Raw genomic sequence first — 22,223 nt, 5'->3', positions numbered from 1 at the left:
AAGTATTAACAAAATAATTATACTTTTAAAAAACAAGAAATTCATGAACTGATTGCACAAGTACTAGGGAACACAAATGTGAGAGCAAGAGATAAGTGGGGGGATCTGAGAAAGCACATTTTAGCTCAGTGATATTAGAATCATAGAATCCTTTGCATGTGGAAGCAGGCCATTTTGCACATTGCATCCACAGTGGATGCTCCAAAGAGCATCCCATCCAGATCTAACCCCTGTCCCTGTAACTCTGCATTTGCCATAGCCTACACATCTTTGGACTGTGAGACGAAACCGGAGCACCCTGTTTCTGTGCTTTCTTAAAACATGCCGCATCTGAAACATTTTTCAGTCTAATACAACCCCTATAATGTGGAAGCAGGCTATTCAGTCCATTGAGTCCACACCAACCCTCCAAAGAGCATCCCACCCAGACCCACTCCCCTATAACGCTGCATTTCCTATAGATTATCCACCTAGCCAGGACCTACAGGCAACTTAGCATGGTCAAACCACCTAACCTGCACATTTTGGACTGGGGGAGGAAACCCATGCACACAGAGATCCATGGTCTTTGAATGTTACAGCACTCCAGACAAACAGTTGCTCAAGAGTGGAATTGAACCTGGGTCCCTCGCGCTGTGAGGCAGTTGTACTAACTACTGAGCCAGCATGCTGCCTACAGTGAGTGGTAGTGATCTTTAGTACTTGCTGCCTATGAAGCACAGATAGATCACCAAGTTCAATGAGCAAGTTGAGGAGTTTGCAGGGCCACACAGATAGAGTAGGGAAATGGAACTGAATGGATAGTTCTGCAAAACGCCAGAATGCATTTGGTGAATTGAATGGCCTCTTTGTGCAGGATACAGCGGATAAGAGGCAAAAGGGATTGTCCGCCTTATATTCCTGGAGGTGTCATCGAATGGTCTCCTAGCTATAATTATCCCAAACCTCTGTAATATCCATGCCTATGGCACACAGCCTTCCAAGTTTTTATGAATTTTTTTATTCACAACTAATGATCAAAGGTACTGAAAGTAAAAACTAAACACGCACAAATAAAAAAAATGTCATTTTTTCACCCTAATTTTGTTTTTTTGCAGCAATATCCTGAAAATGTGTGTTGTGTTGTTGTTGTAAGTTCAGTAAAACTGCAGGGATGAGGGAGGGGGGGAACCTTTGTGCGGGGCCGCTGAGTCCCACTCGGAGAGGTTCCGCGGACGGACCGGTTTGTCGGTCCGTCTCCGTGGGCGGTCCGCCGAGGAATGGGGAGGGAGGAATGGTGGCGGCGGCTGTTGCTGTCGGTGCTGCGGGCAGTGAACCGGCTGCTGCGGCAGCGGCGGCTCCATGGGGCCCTGGCGGCCGTCAAGGGATTCCGCAATGGGGTCGTGTGAGTGCGCACAGTCGGGGCCGGACTTGCATTTACATGGCGCCCCTCGCTTTGTAACCTCCCCCACACCCACTGGGCCAGGCCCCCCCCCCCCCCCCCCCCCAAACCCTTTTATATATAAAAAAAACTTTTGGTGCCCCACTGCGACCCCACCCCCATTTGGAGGATTGAAAATAGTCACGACTCCCTGGTTGAGATCTGTCAAAGTGGGGGTGGGGGTGTGGGGAAGGGAGTACAGCTGGAGAGAGGGTGGGGATCCTCTATCACTGAGGTCCAGTGTCTTGGTGCAGGATGTGGTGGTTAGAACTCAGTCAGAGCTCATGTAGTGGCCCTCACTGCCTTGGAGATCTCACGACTCCAAAATATTAGCCCATGACTCCCTCCCCACACCCTTCTTTGTGAGGTCAGACCTCAGCATTGGCAATATTTGACTGAAAAGTTTTCGCTGGGAGGGTGGAGGGGGCTTGAAATTCAAGGCCCGGTTCATTGGTGGCAGAAACCTTCAACTTGTTTAAAAACACAAGGGGAGAGGGACCAACAGGAGGTCATTGCACACATTGGAACTAACGACATTTGGGGGATAGCTTGGATTAGCTCACAGGTCGGCGCAACATCGAGGGCCGAAGGGCATGTTCTGCGCTGTATTGTTCTATGTTCAACGCATAAAAGTGGATAAATCCCCAGGACCTGATCAGTGTGTATCCTAGAACTCTGTGGGAAGCTAGAGAAGTGATTGCTGGGCCTCTTGCTGAGATATTTGTATCATCGATAGTGGCAGGTGAAGTGCCGGAAGACTGGAGGTTGGCAAACGTGGTGCCACTGTTTAAGAAGGGGGGGCATGGACAGCCAGGGAGCTAGAGACCAGTGAGCATGACGTCGGTGGTTGGCAAGTTGTTGGAGGCAATCCTGAGGGACAGGATGTACATGTATTTGGAAAAGCAAGGACTGATTAGGGATAGTCAACATGGCTTTGTGCGTGGGAAATCATGTCTCACAAACTTGGTTGAGTTTTTTGAAGAAGTAACAAAGAGGATTGATGAGGGCTGAGCGGTGGATGTGATCTATATGGACTTCAGTAAGGCGTTCAACAAGGTTCCCCATGGGAGACTGATTAGCAAGGTTTGTTCTCATGGAATACAGGGAGAACTAGCCATTTGGAACTGGCTCAAAGATAGAAGACGGAGGATGGTAATGGAGGGTTGCTCTTCAGACTGGAGGCCTGTGACCTTTGGTGTGCCACAAGAATTGGTGCTGGGTCCACTATCTTTTGTCATTTCTATGAATGATTTAGATGTGAACATAAGAAGTATAATTTAGTAAGTTTGCAGATGACACCAAAATTGGAGGTGTGGTGGACAGTGAAAGTTACCTCAGCGTCCAATGGGATCTTGCTCAGATGGGCCAATGGGCTGAGGAGTGGCAGATAAATTTTAATTTAGACAAATGCGAGGTGCTGCAGTTTAGAAAAGCAAATCAGAGCAGAACTTATACACTTATTGGTAATATCCTGGGAAGTGTTGCTGAACAAAGAGACCTTGGAGTGCAGGATCATAGTTCCTTGAAAGTAGAGTCGCAGGTAGATATGATAGTGAAGAAGGTGCTTGGTATGCTTTCCTTTATTGGTCAGAGCACTGAGTATGGGGATTGGGAGGTCATGTTGTGACCAAATGGGACATTTAGTTAGGCCACTTTTGGAATATTGCGTGCAATTCTAGTCTCCTTCCTATTGGAAAGATGTTGTGAAACATGAAGGGTTCAGAAAGGGTATACAAGGATGTTGCCCGGGTTGGAGGATTTAAGCTATAGGGAGAGGCTGAACAGGCTGAGGCTGTTTTCCCTGGAGGTTGGAGGCTGAGGGGTGACCTTATAGAGATTATAAAATCATGAGGGGCATGGATAGGATAAATAGACAAGGCCTTTTCCCTGGGGTGGGGGAGTCCAGAACTAGAGGGCATAGGTTTAGGATGAGTGGGGAAAGATATAAAAGGGACCTAAGGGGCAACTTTTTCACACAGAGGGTGGTACGTGTATGGAATGAGCTGCCAGAGGAAGTAGTGGAGGCTGGTACAATTACAACATTTAAGAGGCATCTGATGGGTATATAAATAAGAAGGGTTTAGAGGAATATGGGCCAAGTGCTGGCAAATGGGGCTAGACTGGGTTGGAATATCTGGTCGGCTTGGACGAGTTGAACCGAAGGGTCTGTTTCCACGCTGTACATCTCTATGACTCTATGCTGTAACTTTCAAAGGCTATGGACCAAGTTCTGGAAGATGGGATTAGAATGGGCAGTGTTTTATGTGGGCTAAGTGGTCTCATCCTGTGCTATATCGTTTGTGTGGTTCTTTGTGTGCTGCTGAAGTGTCACTGTGTTCCAGAAACTAACCTTTTCTATTTTGATCGGACACAGTCTCATGTTAACTTGGAGTCACTATTGTATCATAGGAAATGTGGCAGCTAATTTGCATCCAGTAACGTCCTACAAACAGTAATGTGATAACAACCAGGTTAGCTATTTTTGTGACATGGTTGAAAGGTCAATATTGGCCAATATACCAGGGAAAACCACCCTACTGTCCAAAATGCCAGGGTACTTGAACAGTCATCCAATAGGCCAGATGGGACCTCAGTTTAGAATTTATTCTTAAAGGTGGCATTTCCATCAGTGGAGTGAGTGGTCCCTCAGTATTGTCTTGGAGAATCATCCTGATTTTGGTGCTGTAGTCCTGGTAAGGGACTTTAGCCTATGATCCAGAGATTGGTGTGCTACCGACTAAGCCAAGGCTGGCTCATTTGATCACAATGCACACTGAAACGATGTTAGTATGGATAATTATATGTGGATCGTTCTTGAGAGGAGAAGTAAATGAGGAAGGGGTTTTAAAGATTAGCACTCCCAGAGAATGTTTGATATGGAGGGGCACATATCACAGGATTCCTCAAGTAGCTCATGCCCCTATCAGCTTAACATTGTCTGGCTATCAAATATCGTTTGACTTGGTGGAGAAATATATTGCAAGTGAGGGACCAGGCTACATATTTGTTCGTAAATCAAGTTTAAATTGCTTTGTTAAACTTAGCATTGCTTTGGAAGAATTATTTCTGATGAATTGGTTTGAGTTCTGCTTTCTTCATTGGTATTTGGGTTGCCACAGGAATAGTTGTTAGGTTAACAGGCTGAATTTATTTATTGAAAACTAAGACTTAAAGAATATGGTGCGGCAAAGTTCTGTAAAGCTGTTGAAGAATGTGCACTCCTCTGAGGGAAATTTCACTAGCTGCAATCTTGTCTGATTGGATTTGGGATGTTGTGGGTGACCTTTAATTCAGATACTTTTTAAGAAATGTCATAGACAATCAAATGCTGAAAGAAATATTTCAACTTTATTGATGTAACAATGAAAATAAGCCCCCTCAAGTAACCAAATTAAGCCTCGCAACCCAACTTAGCTGTTACCTGATTAATAGTGGAATTCATTCCTCCACGTTTAGCTCTGACTAATGCACCTAACCTGCACATCTTTGGACTGTGGGAGGAAACCGGAGCACCCAGAGGGAACCTATGCAGACATAGGGAGAACGTGCAAACTCCACGTAGACAGTCACCCGAGGCTGGAACTGAACCTGGGTCCTTAGCGCTGTGAGGCAGCAGTGCTAACTACTGTGCCACCATTGCGAACGTGAAACATTTACTCTGTTTCTCTCTCCAGAGATGCTACTATACCTATTGAGTTTCTCCAGTATTCTCTGTGTTTGCTTTAAAGTCCAGTTTCGGCTCAAGTTGGAAATGCTTGAGAGACGTGATTGGGAGTTTGGGCAGACACTGCGTTGTGAGTGCTGCATCTTTTTAACAAGATGCTAAACTGCAACGACTCTTACCTACTCATGCGGGCTTAAAAGATTGCTTTGGTAGCATTTGAACAAAAGCAAGGGAGTCCTATCTGCTGTCCTCTTCCAATATTTATCCCTAAACCATCATCACAAAAAGTAGATGTCTGATGATCACGTGACTTGTTTATGGAATGAACTGAGAGAGAAAGTGGTGGATGCATGTATAGTTACACCATTTAATAGACATTTTGACAAGTGCATGAATAAGGAAGGTTCAGAAGGATATGGGCCAAGTGCAGGCAGTTGGGACATGGTTAGTTTGGGAAACTTGGTTGACATGGATGAGTTGGATTGAAAGGTCTGTTTCCGTGCTGTATGACACTATGATTACAGTTTGTAAGAATTTACTTCTGCTTATCCCACCTTACAACCATGACTACATTTCAAAGTACTGTATCAGCTATGCAATTTTCTCGAGTCATTGAAGGAGCTATGTAAATCCAAGTTTCTTTTTCAATGGACAACCTGTAACCCTAAACTCTGAAGCTACTGACAGGTAGCTCAAAATGTGCTGTTCACACACAACTCAAGTTCCAAAGGGTGGTAGAACCTGTAACATCATTGTGTAGCTTCACTGAATGCAATAAAACAAATTTGTGTTGTTCATTATATGTTATTAAGGAGCATAACTGAAACCTGGATGTGCAGGAATTATATCTTCTCACCTTATCACCTTCTCAAGGATAATTAGGGACGGGCAATAAATGCTGGCTAGCCAGTGACACCCATATCCCACAAATGAATTTAAAAATCCATAACGATGGATCTAGAAACTAAGTATTTTAGTTAAAAAAAAAATTGAGTTCACATACAGGCTGCACAATTTTTATTTCTTAATCAGTGCTTGTCTTTGCCCATACCTTCCCTTTATACCCTCTTAGTTGGATGTCAGTATTGCTGACCAATATCTAAATGTAGAAGTGGGCACAGTCAGAATGTTTGGTGAGCATGTACAAGCCCTAAGTTTCAATAAAAAATAATGTTTAGATCTGAAATTTAGTTGTAACTTGCTAGAAGTCAGTCACAATGTTTGTACACATGAAAGAGACCCCCTTTTTGTTCTTCAGGGGAATCACAGTTTTCTCAAAAGTAAGAACATAACAATCCTGCTTGGTCTGTGAGACTCCACTTCCGTTTTGGGGTCGGTTTTCATCTTTCTCTTTTTTCTGAGATGATAGGTTCTGGGTTGGCCTCCTTAACTACCCATTCCTTCCTCTTAATGTTGATCTTTTGCACAGGACAGAAGATCTAGGTTGTCCTGAGATTAGAAACTGGTGTCAGTCATGGGATTGCTGAGTTTGGCAGGGAAGAGGTAGTTCTACTATTGTCAATGTAGTCAGCAATACCATGTGAAGAGGGTAGAGGTCTCGCCAACATCTGTAGCAGGCAATTGGAGGGAGCTGGATGAGAATTGAGCCTGGACAATGAGTACCTTTTATAAGCGCATCCTTGGGGAAATGGGCTATTAGCATCTTCATGGTAAAGACTTTAGAGTGGCTTTCAGATCCTGTCGGCTTTGTGTGCACATCGTGACTTACATGTCTTTTTGTTTCTTATAATCAGGTATGGAGCCAAAATTCGAGCCCCGCATGCACTTGTGATGACATTCCTGTTCAAGAGTGGAAGGTACAGGCTGCGTGCATGCTGCTATACATCGTCATTGTTGCTGTTTTGACCATTTCCGTTTGGAGAATTAAAACAGCGAGTAATTTGAAGGGATTTAGACTTTCTTAATAAGAAAATGACGTTTGTTTTCACTGTCAACCATTGGCTCAGTAGCACTCACTGAGTCAAAAGATTCCAGGTTCAAGTCCTATTGCAGTACTTGGAAACAGAAAACAAGGCTAGCAATCCCCGATCACTACTGAAGGAGTGTTAAATCTGCCAGTCTTTCAGGTGAAATATTGAACTGAGGTCTCATATACTCTCCTGTGGATATGAAAGGCAGGTTTCTCACATAGTTCTGTTAGTGAGGGTGTTCAATTTGACCAGTGAAAATGAAGGAATGGTGACATAGTTCCAAGTCAGGTTGGTGTGTGGCCAAATGGATTTGTGACAGCAGGGGTAAAAGGCTTGTTCTCTTTGTCAGCCTCTTGAGAAACCTCACTCTGTGATAAAGCAAATTGGAGAAAAAAAACATTCACTGAGAACTGAAGTACACCTTCAAATTTTACCACTGCTGAGGAGACAAGGATGTCCATCACAGGTTTGGAAGGTGCCTAGCTGAGTTAATGCAGTGCTGATGATACACACTGCTGCAACTGTGCGTCAGTGGTACAGGGAGTGAGCATTGAAGGTGTTAGGTGCCAGTCAACCAGGCCATTTCAACCTGGACGGTATCGAAATTCTTGTGTGTTGTTGGAACCACATTTGTTCGGACAAGTGGAAAGTATTCCATCACACTCCTGATTGATGGCAGAATAATTTTGGGCAGGCAGAAAATGAGTTAATTGCTGCAAAATATCAGCCTCTGACCTGCTTCTGTAGCTACCATATTTACCCTGTATGACTGGTGAAGGTCAGTTTCTGGTTAATTGTAACCCAATGGTAATGTTGATAGTGGGGGGTAGTTTAGTGATAATATTGCCTTGAATGTCTAGGGCAAATGATTAGATTCTTTCTTGTTAAAGATAGTCATCGCCCAGCACTTGTGTGCTGCGAAGGTTACTTTCAGAACTTGTTTTATTAATGTAACCCTGGCTGAGCCTCAATGTTGATCTTAAATGTTGAAGTTTCTTTGTGCATCAGTCTTGAGCAGACACTGGCTGCACTCTGCACATTACTGACTACCCAGTATACGAAGCGTATGCCACCCAGACCCATTCCCCATATTTACCCCGACTAATGCATCTAACCTACATATCCCTGAACACGATGGGCAATTTAGCACGGTCAATCCACCTCACCTGCACATCCTTTGGATTGTGGGAGGAAACCGGTGTACCTGGAGGAAATCCATGCAGACACAGGTAGAATGTGCACACAGACAGTTGCCCAAGGCTAGTATCAAACCCAGGTCCCTGGTGCAGTGAGGCAGCAGTGCTAACCACTGAGCCACGGTGCTGCCCCAAGGGAGGTTCTCCATAAGCTGATCAGAAGGCAGCTCGTTCCTGTATGTTACCATACAAAATAACTTTAAGGTCCCACGTGCTTGGGCAAAACAGGCTGCAAGAAACAAAAAAACATATCAAATGGAATGTTGCTAGTGACCAATTCTTCGGTTTGTTTTTTAAAGATAAGTTGCCATGAGATTCTTTGACATACTGATGGACTGTGTGGCATTTATAAATTGCAGTCTTGTGTTTGTATGCATAAGCCCCCCGTGGGATGGCTATATTTGCTGTCCTCTTTTGAACTGTAGGACCAATTCTGAATCCATACTCAGGGCAGGAGTTGGGCCAGACCATATGTAAACCCCTGAAGAGTAGATTAGATATGGAATTGTCACCATCCTTTCAAAATGCCAGTATCGGATTAGGTTCAGATGCAGGAAACTTGGCCAGCTGACTGTTTGGTGGGGCTGAATAAGGAGAGGAAATGTTAGGATTATTTCTAATGATTGTTTTGATGTGATCAGTCTATTAGGCAAACTGAAGGCCATCGGACAAGCCACGTACACTCATTCCCGAAACCTGGCCATATTTGTCTTTCTCTATAAGGGGTTGCTAGCAGCACAGCAGTGGCTGCAGGGTGAGAAGGTGCAGTTCCACTCGTTCTTGGCAGCTTGTGTCGGGGGCTGGTTTGTGTTTGGAGACAACAACCACATCAACAGCCAGGTAAAAGGGAAAAGAGATCGTTGCTTCTATGTTTTCTTTCTGTGTCTGTAGAAATGAGGAGGGTAGGGTCTTTGCTGGAAAGTTTTACTTTGGAACTGGAAGCTGTAAGAATATAGGAACAGGAGTAGCCATTTCAACTCTTTTGATTCTACTGTGCCATGTAGTACAATCACCACTGATTGAACACTTCAAAGCTTCTTACCCACATTGTCCCCTTAAGCCTTTAAGTTATTGATGATCAAAAATGTACCAATTTCTACTCTTTAAATTTACACAAACTGAGCTTCCACAGCCCTCTGGAGTAGAGCATTCCAAAGATTCACTACTATCTGAGTTTTTAAAAAATCTATCTCATCTCAGTCCTGATTTTCAAATTGTGCCTCCTGATTCTAGACTTCCCAGGTCGGGGAAACATCGAACCTGCATCTGTCCTGTGTAACCTTTTCAGTATTTTGTAAAATCCAATGTTATCATTCCTCATTCTTTGAAGCTAAGAATACAGGCCCAGTTTCCAAATCTGTCTTCACAGGAAAGTCCCATCGTCCTTTAAAACCCTTTGGTGAACTCTTATTGCCATAGAGGGAGTGCAGTGATGTATTTTCTGGGACAAGAAAACCAAAGCCGCATACACTGTTTCTGGTGCAGTCTAACCAAGCTCCGACACAACTGAAGAAAAATTTCAGTACTGCTTTACTCAAATCCTGTTGTGATAAAGGCTAACATTCCGTAGATATCCTAATAGCTTGCTGCACCTGTATGTTTGCCTTCAGTGACTAATTGCTGAAAATGTGTTGCTGGAAAAGCGCAGCAGGTCAGGCAGCATCCAAGGAACAGGAGAATCGAAGTTTTGGGCATCAGCTGGGCTGATGCCCGAAACGTCGATTTTCCTGTTCCTTGGATGCTGCCTGACCTGCTGCGCTTTTCCAGCAACACATTTTCAGCTCTGATCTCCAGCATCTGCAGTCCTCACTTTCTCCTTCAGTGACTAATTGATAAGGACACTCTTTCAACATCTACACTTTCTAACCTCTCACCATTTAAGAAGTATTCTGCACATCTCCTCTTACCAAAATGGATAACTTTCATGTTTTTCCACATTATATTCCACCTACCAGGCTCTTGCCCACTCACCTACGTTTTCCAAATTGTTCTGAAAATGTTTTACATTTTCCTCACGATTCACATTCCTGTGCAGCTTTGTACCATCTGCGAATTTAAAATATTACACTTAGTCCCATATCCAAATCATTAATATGGATTGTGAACAGCTGGGAGACATGCTCTGATCTGTGCAGTACTCCTTTATTCACAGCCTGTCATTGTGAGTTATTCCTCCTGCCTGTTTTCTGCCTGTAAACCAACCCTGAATCCAAAGTACTCTTGTATCTTATTTACTTGTTTTTCATTCCCTTTTTCCTAAAGGTAGCATTTTCTGCTACCTTGTTCTGCCAACTGTGGCATCTCATCCAATTCTTCAGTTATGTCACAACCATACAGGGTTGTTCTTTATGAAATTTATAAAATGTTTGTATATGTAAAATTAATATACTTTGGACAATGTTTATACCTCAACTAATCTCATTAAAAGTGAAGAACCTGGTCATGACTATTTGTGAGAGCTTGCTGTGTGCAAATTGCCATTGTGGCTACATTTTTAAAAAATAACTTCATTGGAAGTAAAATGGTGTTATATGAATGCAAGCCTATCTTATTGGTTTAACCAGTGATTAGATTAGATTACTTACAGTGTGTGGAAACAGGCCCTTTGGCCCAACAAGTCCACACCGCCCCGCCGAAGCGCAACCCACCCATACCCCTGCATTTACCCCTTACCTAATACTACGGGCAATTTAGCATGGCCAATTTACCTGACCTGCACATTTTTGGACTGTGGGAGGAAACTGGAGCACCCGGAGGGAACCCATGCAGACACTGGGAGAATGTGCAAACTCCACACAGTCAGTCGCCTGAGGCGGGAATTGAACCCGGGTCTCTGGCAGTGTGAGGCAGCAGTGCTAACCACCGTGCCGCCCACAGTGCTGTCATTACTGTTGATAGGCCTTTCTTGTTGCTTTTATATTTGGTTGCTTTGAGATCTAATGTTAAAGTTAGGCCTCAGAAATTTAGGACTGGCTGGATTTCATGGCTACGCAAACTGCAGCCCTTGGATCACAGTGCCTGAAGATTCATGAGGACCTGAGAGTTGGAGGCTAAGTTGTAGACAGCCTTCAATTGTTTTGTTTTCATCTATTAGTGGGTAAATTGTTGGTGTTGTGCTGTTGTTCCATCCATTCAATACACTTGTCTAGGTGCTTTTTGATATTGAAATTTTAAAACCCCGGTTAAGTGTTCTGCCCAGCTGCTGTGATGTCAGCAGCATTTATGTGTTCCTCTCAAGATTAACTTCCTTCACCTCCAACATGTGGCTAAATTCAAGTACCCACCTCAATCTGTTGTAAACTACTTGACTTTTTGATAGCCATAACCATTTAACTCTCTCTCTGTCTCTGTAACTTCTGTTTCTCCACAGATAAACATGTATCTGTTGTCACGAGTCCTCTTCGCTCTTTCACGACTGGCTGTCGAAAAAGGTTACATCCCTGAGACAAAGCAAGACCCTTTCCCGCTGTTTGCCATGTTGGTGTGGGGTGTTGTCCTGTGGCTGTTTGAGTACCATCCACACACACTGCAACCATCACTGCAGTCCTCCATGACCTACCTCTATGAAGACAGCAATATCTGGCATGATATATCAGACTTTCTAGTTTATAACAAAAGGAGCACTGATAAATGAGTGGACCTCTGCTTGGAAGAAAGCAACGTTTTAGCAGGATGACATTTCAATTAATTTTCTTCTCTGTCCTGAAGATTTAACAACTAGTTTGACCATCGGCTCATAGGAGCCTCTGACAGTTGGATATATGTGTGTAATGTTGGAAGCATCCAGTCTGCACGTAAAAACCATTTGTCCCTCAAAACGTGAACCAAGCACAATGAACTTCCTTATCCTTAATTTAATATGGTTCTGCTGGAGGATTCCAGCTAGCCTGGTAACCACTGCTGCTGTGTTTGAGCAATAGCTATGGCTGAGGTTTATTTCTGCCATCTCGACTCTCCTTAACACTGCTTTACGAATCAGTCATCACCAACTGTGATCACTAGATCAGACAAGCTTACTTTTCTGTTTGCCTATCTCCAAATCCATCTTGGAACACCTGGGCCTATGAGAGGCTGACAAGTTGATGGGGTGGGAAGAGTGAAGAAGGACCTCATTGGGCTCACAAACCTGCTGCTGTTTAAAAAAACTGAACCTTTTGTCATTTGGAAGAGAGAAAATAGCCCCCTTCTCTGAAGGGATAGCAAGAACAAATTGGTTACCAATTAGTGCGTTAATCCTTGTAATCGATTCAGGGCTTTTGTCAAAATGCCGCATAATTCCTGCTCGCTTAAATTCTTGCCATTTAAATACACTGCCAGCATTCCAAATGCCTTTTCCTCTGAACTAGATAAAGTTTTAATGATCCATTGCAAACTTCAGTTTATTCGTAACTCTGCAAACTGTGCCCTAACTTGCGCCAAGTCTTGTTCCCCTATTACCTCTGCTGCTTGTTGACCTGCATTGGCTCAGTCTTGATTTAAAATTCTCATCCTAGTTTTCCAATCCTTCCAAAGCCTTGTCCCTCCTTTTTTCCATAATCTTGTCCAGCTCAAAGCCCTCCAAAATATCTGCGCTCATCTAATTCTCCCCTCCTAAGCATCCTCAATTTTAATCACTATGTCATTGGTGGTTGAGCTTAGCTTTCCTGGTCCCAAGCTCTGCATTGTGCTCCCTATACCTCTCCACCCCCTCTACCTCACTTGCTTCTTTTAGGATAGTTCCATAAAAGCCTACTTCTTTGGATCATTTGATGTAATTTCTCCTTATGTGGCTTAGCATCATTTTTTTTGTAATGCTTCTGTGAAGTGCTTAGGGACATTTTAAAGGTTAAAGGTCTTTAATTAATACTTAAAGTATCATATATGCTTATGTCAAAATCAATTTTCTAACTTTACCATATAAACGGGAGCCTTAGTCAATCTCATTTAATAATTAATGTCTGACTTTAAGCCAAAAAATTGAAAATCTGACTAATTGCAACCTGCCTACGATTGAAGTCAAACTATCCCTGAAGTGAACCTAATAGATAGAATCATTGAACAGCACGCCATGGGTGTTCAGCCTCTTGTACCTGCATATATCACCCATGTGCTATCAAGGCGAGCCCTTCATTGGTGCACACTGCGTCCAGCCCTCTAACATGGCGAAGTTGCATAAAGAAGGAACAACAGAAGATATTAAGGACAGAAGGTAGGCAGGCAGATTTTAAAAAGTACGCCTTCTGCGGAACTGAAAGTTAAGAACCTGAAATAGAGTCTAAGAATTGGCAGCAGACTTTTCCAGGGTGAAATTAGGAAACACATCAAAGCATACGGTGGCGATAGAAGTATAAAAATTCTTTTTACAAATGGCAATTGATGCTAAATTAATTGTTTATCTGAGTTGAGATTGACAGATATGGGGCAAAGAGCTGAGCAGTAGATCAGTCACGATCTAAGGGGAGAATACGATTGAGGGACGAATTGGCCAATTCCTGTTCCTACAAATATGTATATCCTCATTATTAATCAGCCTGCGTTTTATGATTAGTTGAAAATGACATGTTAAGTTTTTTTCTGTGCTGGTTTGTGGAAATGAAGACAGGTAGCAAATCTCTAACCTATTAGCTGAAACAGTTAGTCTAGTCATAGAAACAACTTGTCAATCTCTCCCCACACCCCCTAAAAAAAGTCTTAAATTATTGGTTTTCTTTAGGTCTGATGCCTTTCGTAGTCTTAGTGCTCCCAGTTAGCTCTCAGCCTCAATCATTCCACTTTTTTTCTAATTTCCTACTTCCTGATGTTTCAGAGCCTGGGTTCAACCACTCCATAAGCCAACAAGTTTATTAAACAAAGACACTAAAAGGTAAAGCTGTGTAAATCAAAGCATTAAAATTCTGTAACATACATACAAATGTTAGGAAAATGTCAGTTCCAGTTACCACTGCTGGACCCGTGATTGAAACCACAAGTCAACCCTTTGGTTTAGCTGTTGTCTTTATCTTTTAATTTTAATTATTAAAATGGAGTTCTTTCAAGATAATTACTGTAATATAAATTACATATATAGGTCACCAAGTGCTGGCTTATACACTGCTCCTGTTACAATGATTGAAACCACCCTTTTGTGTTTTTCTGTTAGTTTTCTTCCTGTAATACTATAATTTCTCCTATTTAATATTTAATACAGATTGTTATTGCAATGAAATTGGTTTTGGAATTTTACTTGTGTTTGTGACTAGCTAAATAACTGACTGGGATGGTTTTTGGCAGAAAAGATAGATGTTCAATTTCTGGGCTCTGACTTTGAGATTGGTAGTCCTGCTCTTGGCAAAGGGTGGGGATGGGTAAAAGGGAACAAAGCAGACGTCATTTCCAAAACAAATGATAATCTTCAATGACCCACCTCTTCTGAGTTTGCTCATCTCAGTCACAAAGTGATCAAAGTGATGCAGTTGACATTGACTTGTCCAAGAGTGACCAACCCTTCAAGAAATGAAGATGCATCTCTAGGATGCAAAAGACAAACCGTAGAGAACATTATAACAAAAACAATCACATTTTTGCTTCATTCACTTCAAACACTTTTGCTATTAAAATATTGGAAGTGGAAGAATAGGCTGTCAGACACAGTTGACCAATTGGATTATAATGAGTCTGTTCACTTTCCAGTGCTTTGGAACATGGTGCATTGTTAGGGTGTACATATTCAGTGACATTGACTGAAGTGTGCGAGGTGCAATAGTTCAAAGCATGAGGTAATATGCTGCAACCTCCAGATTGAATCTGATCAGAGATGTGTTGACCAGAGTTTCATCTTCTGACCATTGCTCTGTACACAATGATGTTCAGTTTGGGCCGGGTTAAGCTCAGTTGTAATGCAATCAGCAACTTAATATCCTCCCTCTCATAAGGGCTGAAGTTCACATGTAAAGTAACCATTTGGAGGTGTCAGTGTAGACTGCCCCCTCCACAGCTCCATGGCAATATGAAGCTGTAAACAGGAGGGTAGTATCTATGAGAAGATGAGTGTGTTACTGATCCAGAGGCCCAGCTGGGCACATGAATTCCAATCACGTCACTGCAGTAATAAATCTGGAATTGAAAGCAAGTCGTACATGTCTGTTACTAACATCAATTGCTATTTGATTCAGTAATATTTTTCAGGAAAGGAAATCTGCCATCTTTACCTGACTTGGTCATTGTGATTCCAGACCACGTTGTGACCCTTAACTACACTCTGAAAGGTCCAGCAAGTCCCTCATTAGAGGTGGAGACCATTTGATTCTTTATGATAGTGCCCATTCTCTGGTAGACTATCCATGTTAACTTCATCTGCCCAGGAATTACAGAAATGTTAACGCTACAGCCTATTGCACACCTGTGAGCTCCACAGACGATCCTAGTGTTTGATATTTTATCTCTTCAGATGTTCAGATATATCCCTCAACAGTGATGCATCGCTCTAATTCAACAGCCTCCCCTTTCTTCCACCCAGTTCATTCCACACAACATCCATTGCCTTGACCACAACATCCATTATCTCATGAAAGTGAATATATATTAAAAAGAACTCATTGCCTTGTGAGAATTGCTTCGAGCTGATCGGGTGAACTGCTTCTCTCTGGATGTTTGAAGCCCCTTTCCATCCTTCGTGTGAGTTCTTTTCCTATTGCCCAAGGCATGAAGGATGGTGGTTGGGGTAGTTGAAATCCGGAGGTCATCTGGTGCAAACGTCACGATTACATCTGACCAGGAATGGCAACTCTAGCTCCCCATAGTGATGATGAGAAAAACAGGTGGTGTGTTTATATGGAGAAGAGCAATTTAAGGGGATTTGTACGAAGTATTCAAACAAAGGGATGGGTTGGGTATCAGGACAGCAAGTAGTGAAAAGTTGTTCTGAGGAAGGGTTACTGGACCCGAAATGTTAACTTTGATTTTGCTCCACAGATGCAGTCAGAACAGCTGAGCTTTTTCAACAAATTCTGCTTTTGTTTCTGATATCCAGCAGCCACAGTTCTTTTGGTTTTTATCTAGTGAAAAGTTGTTTCTGTGGGTGACCGAGTGAGTGACTAGGATTAAAGAGGAAGGGGAGAAAGGTTTTTTTTTGGGTGGAACTGGGTGGAGGTTGTTGAATCACGGTTGAGGGGTACAACTGAAAATCTGAAGAGATACAATACCAAACACGAGGGTGGTCTGTGGAGCTCACAGGTGTGCAACGTTTCTGTAAATCCTGGGCAGATGGAGTTAATTGGATAGTCTACCAGAGAATGGGCACTATCATAATGAGTCAAATGGTCTCATCCTTTCCGATGTGATTTCAAGTTTCAAACCTAATAGCTAATCACAGTGCAATCCTTAATCCTACTGTCTTACTTTAAATGATGCAAGTGTTAGAGTTTGGGAAACGTGGAGAAAATATAGAGAATCACCAGGAGACACAGAGAGTTCTTCAAGAAGTAGGTCTTTTATTTGCAAACAAAAAACCGTGACACTGCAAAAGCAGATTCTCGAATGCCAACAAACCTCAGGGTCCATGGATATTTATATTTTCTTTTATCATGTTTCTGTTAGCTTATCAGCATGTCCAACTATATTAATCCAAGTACCTCACTCCAGCTAAACAGTAGACTATTGATGTTAGTTCCCATTATTTCTCTAGTTGTACATTCTACTTAATGTTATTCTAATGTCACAGTTAGATATTTATTGCTAATTCTTTGCAACAATAGTCTTTCATTCCAGATCCTACTTAATATTTTCCTAATATTTATTAGATATTTATTATTACCTCTACTACAGTGATCTTCCATTCCAGACTAACCTGTCATGATAAATATCTAGCTATTCCATCTATGACAATAGTCCTCATGTCTCAAGCTGACTCTAGTAACTATTAATGTCATGTCCCAAATATTGATGGTCCCAATCCTATCATAATAACACTTAACAGAAAAACTATCTCTACTGTTATCTCATCACACCGTGGTGACCTTTCAGCCTTAACCTTACTCTGCTAATTGGTGTAAGAGCGTTCCACTATTCATATCCCATCCTGCCGTCCACAGACCACAGACTGCCAGTGGTCTTCATGCTTTAACCCTTCCCATGCTTTCATGTTCTTTAATTTCCATAATGGAAATTATAGTTAACTGGTGGGGGGAGGAGTCATAGAGTTGTAGAACACAAAAACAGACATATTCAGCCCAATTCATCCATGTCGACCAGATATCCGAAATTAATCTAGTCCCATTTGTCAGCACCTGGCGCGTATCCCTCCAAATCCTTCCCATTCATATACCCATCCAGATGCCTCTTAAATGCTGTAATTGTACGAGCCTCCACCACTTCCTCTGGCAGCTCATTCTGTACACGCACCACCTTCTCCGTAAAAATGTTGAGTTGAGGTTTATTCCAGTTTTTATTTAATGATCTCAGGTTAATGCCCATTTGACGAGTTGTACCTAAAGATTGGGATCCAATAGTGTAGGATTACACACACCATTGTAGAGGCAGATTGGGGTTCATGCTCCAATCTAGCAAATGTTCTCAGTCATTTGTGAACATATGTATGTTAACCAGACATGTGATTAATTGTAAGCTTGCTGAATTTCTGATATTTTAATTGAAATTTCCCCTGTCTTCACATCTGATTCTGTAATCTTGTGTGCCTGTTGGTAACCACAATCTCTTACAAGCTACATAAACATTTCTTTTAATTCCAGTTGGTCCAACCCGTCCATGCCGACCAGATATCCCACCCCAATCTAGACCCACCTGCCAGCACCTGGCCCATATCCCTCCAAACCCTTCCTATTCATATACCCATCCAAATGCCTTTTAAATGTTGCAATTGTACCAGCCTCCACCAATTCCTCTGGCAGCTCATTCCATACTCTCACCACCCTCTGCATGAAAAAGTTGCCTCTTAGGTTCCTTTTATTTCTTTCCCCTCTCACCCTAAACCTATGCCCTCTAGTTCAGTACTCTCCCACCCCAGGGAAAGACTTTGATTATTTACCCTATCCATGCCCCTCTAGATTTTATAAACCTCTATAAGGTCATCCCTCAGCCTCTGATGCTCCAGGGAAAACAGCCCCAGCCTATTCAGCCAATCCTATAGCTCAAGTCCTCCAACCCTGGCAACATCCTTGTAAATCTTTTCTGAACCCTTTCAAGTTTCACAACATCTTTCCGATAGGAAAGAGACCAGAATTGCACACAATATTCCAGCAGTGGCCGAACCAATGTCCTGTACAGCCGCAACATGACCTCCCAACTCCTGTACTCAATACTCTGATCAATAAAGGAAAGCATACCAAACGCCTTCTTCACTATCCTATCTACCTGCGACTCCACTTTCAAGGAGCTATGAATCTGCACTTCAAGGTCTCTTTGTTCAGCGACACTCCTGAGGACCTTACCATTAAGTGCATAAGTCCTGCTAAGATTTGCTTTCCCAAAATGCAGCACTTCACATTTATCTAAATTAAATTCCACCTGCCACTTCTCAGCCCATTGGCTCATCTCATCGAGATCCAGTTATAATCTGAGATAACCTTCTTTGCTGTCCACTACACCTCCAATTTTGGTGTCATCTGCAAGTTACTAACTATACGTGCTATGTTCACATTCAAATCATTTATATAAATGATGAAAAGTAGTGGACCCAGCACCGATCCTTGTGGCTCTCCACTGGTCACAGGCCTCCAGTCTGAAAAACAATCCTCCACCACTATTCTCTGTCTTCTACCTTTGAGCCAGTTCTGTATCCAAATGGCTAGTTCTCCCTGTATTCCATGAGATCTAACCTTGCTAACCACTCTCCCATGGGGAACCTTATTGAACGCCTTACTGAATTCCATATAGATCATATCTACCACTCTGCTCTCATCAATCCTCTTTGTTACTTCTTCAAAAAACTCAATCAAGTTTGTGAGACATGATTCCCACGCATAAAGCTATGATGACTATCCCTAATCAAATGACTTTCCAAATACATGTATATCCTGCCCCTCAGGATTCCCTCCAACCTCTTGCCCACCACTGAAGTCAGGCTCACTGGGCTATAGTTCCCTGGCTTGTTCTTACGACCTTTCTTAAACAGTGGCACCACGTTAGCCAACCTCCAGTCTTCTGGCACCTCACCTGTGACTATCAATGATACAAATGCTTCAGCAAGAGGCCCAGCAATCACTTCCCTAGCTTCGCACAGAGTTCTAGGGTACACCTGATCAGGTCCTTAAAGGCAAACTCTTTCCCGTGAGATGTTAATTAAAAGCCCTATCTGGTGGATGTAGACAATCCTGTCACACTATTTGGTAGAGCAGCAGGAATGTCCGGACTAATGTTTATCTTGAAAATAATCATCACAAAAAAAAGTCATTCAGTCATTACCACATTGCATGTAGCAAGTTTCCTCAAACAGCAATATTCGCTGCTGCATTTCAGACATTGCAACAGGGACTGCAATTTGTAAAGCACTTTGAGACAGTCGAGTGTTTGTGAAAGACATTATGTAAATGCAAAAGCTAATTTTTGATGGAAGTGTAGTGGCCAGGAGGGACAATTGACAGTTGAGCTGGATTTATTAAGACTGTGCATTAGCAAAGAAATCAATTTAAAGTCAAGCTAGGAATGTGAAGGCCAATAAGTAGGGAGCATGTGGAACTATTTCAACAGGACAAATATTTTCACGAGTGGCAGTTGCCATTTCTCAGCCTCATTTAAAAAAAAAATAAGTAGGTTAGAAGTACAAAAGGCCCTCTGTAAATGGGCAAGAGACACTTTGGTTTAAATTTGGAAGAGATAAATCTAGCTAACCTGCAATGTACTATATTCCAAACCATCTGCACACCGTAAGATTGGCAGGATGTATTGTTTCATCTGTACTTTTGCCAGAATGTTTAGAAGTAACCATTTCAGAGTTTTAGACACCAAAACAAAAATGAGGCGTGGTGTTTCAATGCATGCTGAGGGAATGCTGCCCTGTTGGGTGCCAGTCTCCTGGATGACACTTTAAATCACCTATCTGTGTTGGTGAATGTAAAAGATTTAATGTTACTATTGCAAAGAAGAGTAGGGCAGTGCTCACAGTGTCATAGTTAATACGTATTCCTCAATCAGCATCATAGAAAACATATTCAATTGCTATTTGTGGGAACTTGCTGCGCACAAATTGGTTTTCACTTAGGTGAAAACCAGAGTTTTCAATTCCAATTGGCTACCTCATACCCTCAATTCTCTCATAATTCAGCAATCTCTCTGTCTCAGCTTTGAACATATTCAGTGGCCCAGGTGCTACTGGCGTGAAGAAACCCACAGACTCACATCTCTCTGAGAAGAAATTCCTTCTCTCCATCTGAAATGGCTGACCCATTACTCTGAAAGTAGATTGCCTGAGTGGAGGAAATGTCTCCCTTAGAATTTTCTATTTTTCAGTAATAGCATCTTGATTAACGGGATCCTGCAACACAAACCCTTCATCTCAATACAAATCTCCTCTGAGCTGCCTGCATTTTAAGTATATCCCTCCTTAAATAAGGAGGCTCAATCTGTGGCAGGGCTCTCATTCTTGTCTCAGCAATACTCCAAATAGGTGTAACAAGACTTCCCTGCTGTTACATGACTGCCCTCCATAGTGTGTTCACAGCTATTGTCCAAATCTTTAAAGGTCTATATGTCCTAACTGGTTTGGAAGAGTTTCCTATCTTGTGTGTTGCTGTGGTGTGTGTACACACCCTGTCTTAATCAATGAACATATGGCTAGGCAGCATGAAAGTGAAAGATGATTGGAGTTGTTGGGGTTGCTGAACTTTCGACCAGATACCGCAGCTTACTCACTAAGAGCTCAGCCTAGCAACAGCCAGGAGGATTTTAATTGGTAACCAATGATTTCTAACAGCTGAGCAACGTCGGCTTTTGAAGGTGACATGTGGATAATACCTAAATGGAAGCAGACACTGAATGTTAAATCAGTATTTGTAGAAGCATCACAGAGTTTTATAGCATAGCGGGAAGCTTTTTAGTTCATTGTAGCTGTGTTGGCTCCTTTAAAGAGGTGATCAGTTTCATCCCACCCTGCAGCTTTCTCCCCTGGTTCCTGCAAAATGAAGCTGCTTCAGTTCTGTTCTAAATGCCTTTTGAAATTTCCTATGAAATTTGCTTCCACCATCTTTAATAGTTTAGCAATCAGGTGTTTTTTTGTAAATTTTTTGTGTGAATTTTATTCCTGCAGTAACTGTTCTGTTCTCTAATAGTCTGACAAATAACTAGCAGGGATTCTCCCTGGGTTTCTGCCAAAGGCGGTTCCATGGGAAAAAGACTCAAGGCTGAAGCTGCGACTTTGCAATCCTCCAACTTGCCCAGTGTCACTAAATGACCATGTCACCCATATGCCTGACGCCCAGATCCCAGAAGCAATTACTCTACTTAGAAGTCAGTTGCAGTAGGAAATTCCGAGAATTTCAAAGGCAACACATTAGCGATAACCACAGAGCACCCTCGTAGACTCTTGGGAAACTCTGGCTTGTGACTGACCAAAATGGGGAAGGCTCATTTGGGAATGAGGCCTACACTAGCTAGAGTTCAGAAGAACGAGCGAAGATCTACTTTTGTATACAAGGGGGTTGACAAAGTAGACATATGTTTCCCCTTGTGGGGTTATCTAGAACAAGAGGTCATATATTTAGGCTATGATGTGGCAAATTTAAAACAGGTATGGAGGAATTATTTCTCTCAAAGTATTGTGAATCTATGGAATTCATTGCCTCAGAGTGCAGTGGACAGAAGGACACTGAATAAATTTGAGGAGACAGTAATGGGTTAAAAGGAAACAGTCAGGAAAGTGCATATGAGGCAGAGATCGTGATTTGGAGATGCCGGTGTTGGACAAAGTTAAAAATCACACAACACCAGGTTAGACTGCAACAGGTTTAATTGCTTTTGCTATAAATTCTGTGTCTTACAATTGTGTCCTCCACAATCACCTGATGAAGGAGCAGCACTCCGAAAGCTAGTGCTTCCAATTAAAC

The 22,223-nt window shown here is 42.4% G+C and overlaps 1 protein-coding gene across 1 annotated transcript; it reads left to right on the top strand.

The window, feature by feature from the left end:
• The first annotated feature begins 1,240 nt into the window (after positions 1–1,240).
• On the top strand, positions 1,241–14,395 carry pxmp4 (peroxisomal membrane protein 4). Its single transcript, XM_072556287.1, has 4 exons — positions 1,241–1,384; positions 6,839–6,901; positions 8,853–9,051; positions 11,582–14,395. Exons 1-4 carry the CDS (start codon positions 1,260–1,262, stop codon positions 11,843–11,845), a joined length of 651 nt encoding a protein of 216 aa, XP_072412388.1. The 5' UTR covers positions 1,241–1,259; the 3' UTR covers positions 11,846–14,395.
• The last annotated feature ends 7,828 nt before the right edge of the window (positions 14,396–22,223 follow it).

The sequence above is a fragment of the Chiloscyllium punctatum genome, chromosome 37 (genome assembly GCF_047496795.1).
Source record: "Chiloscyllium punctatum isolate Juve2018m chromosome 37, sChiPun1.3, whole genome shotgun sequence".
Lineage (NCBI taxonomy): Eukaryota > Metazoa > Chordata > Chondrichthyes > Orectolobiformes > Hemiscylliidae > Chiloscyllium > Chiloscyllium punctatum.
Note: the sequence above shows the minus strand (reverse complement) of the source record. Positions and strands in the feature narration are given on the sequence as shown.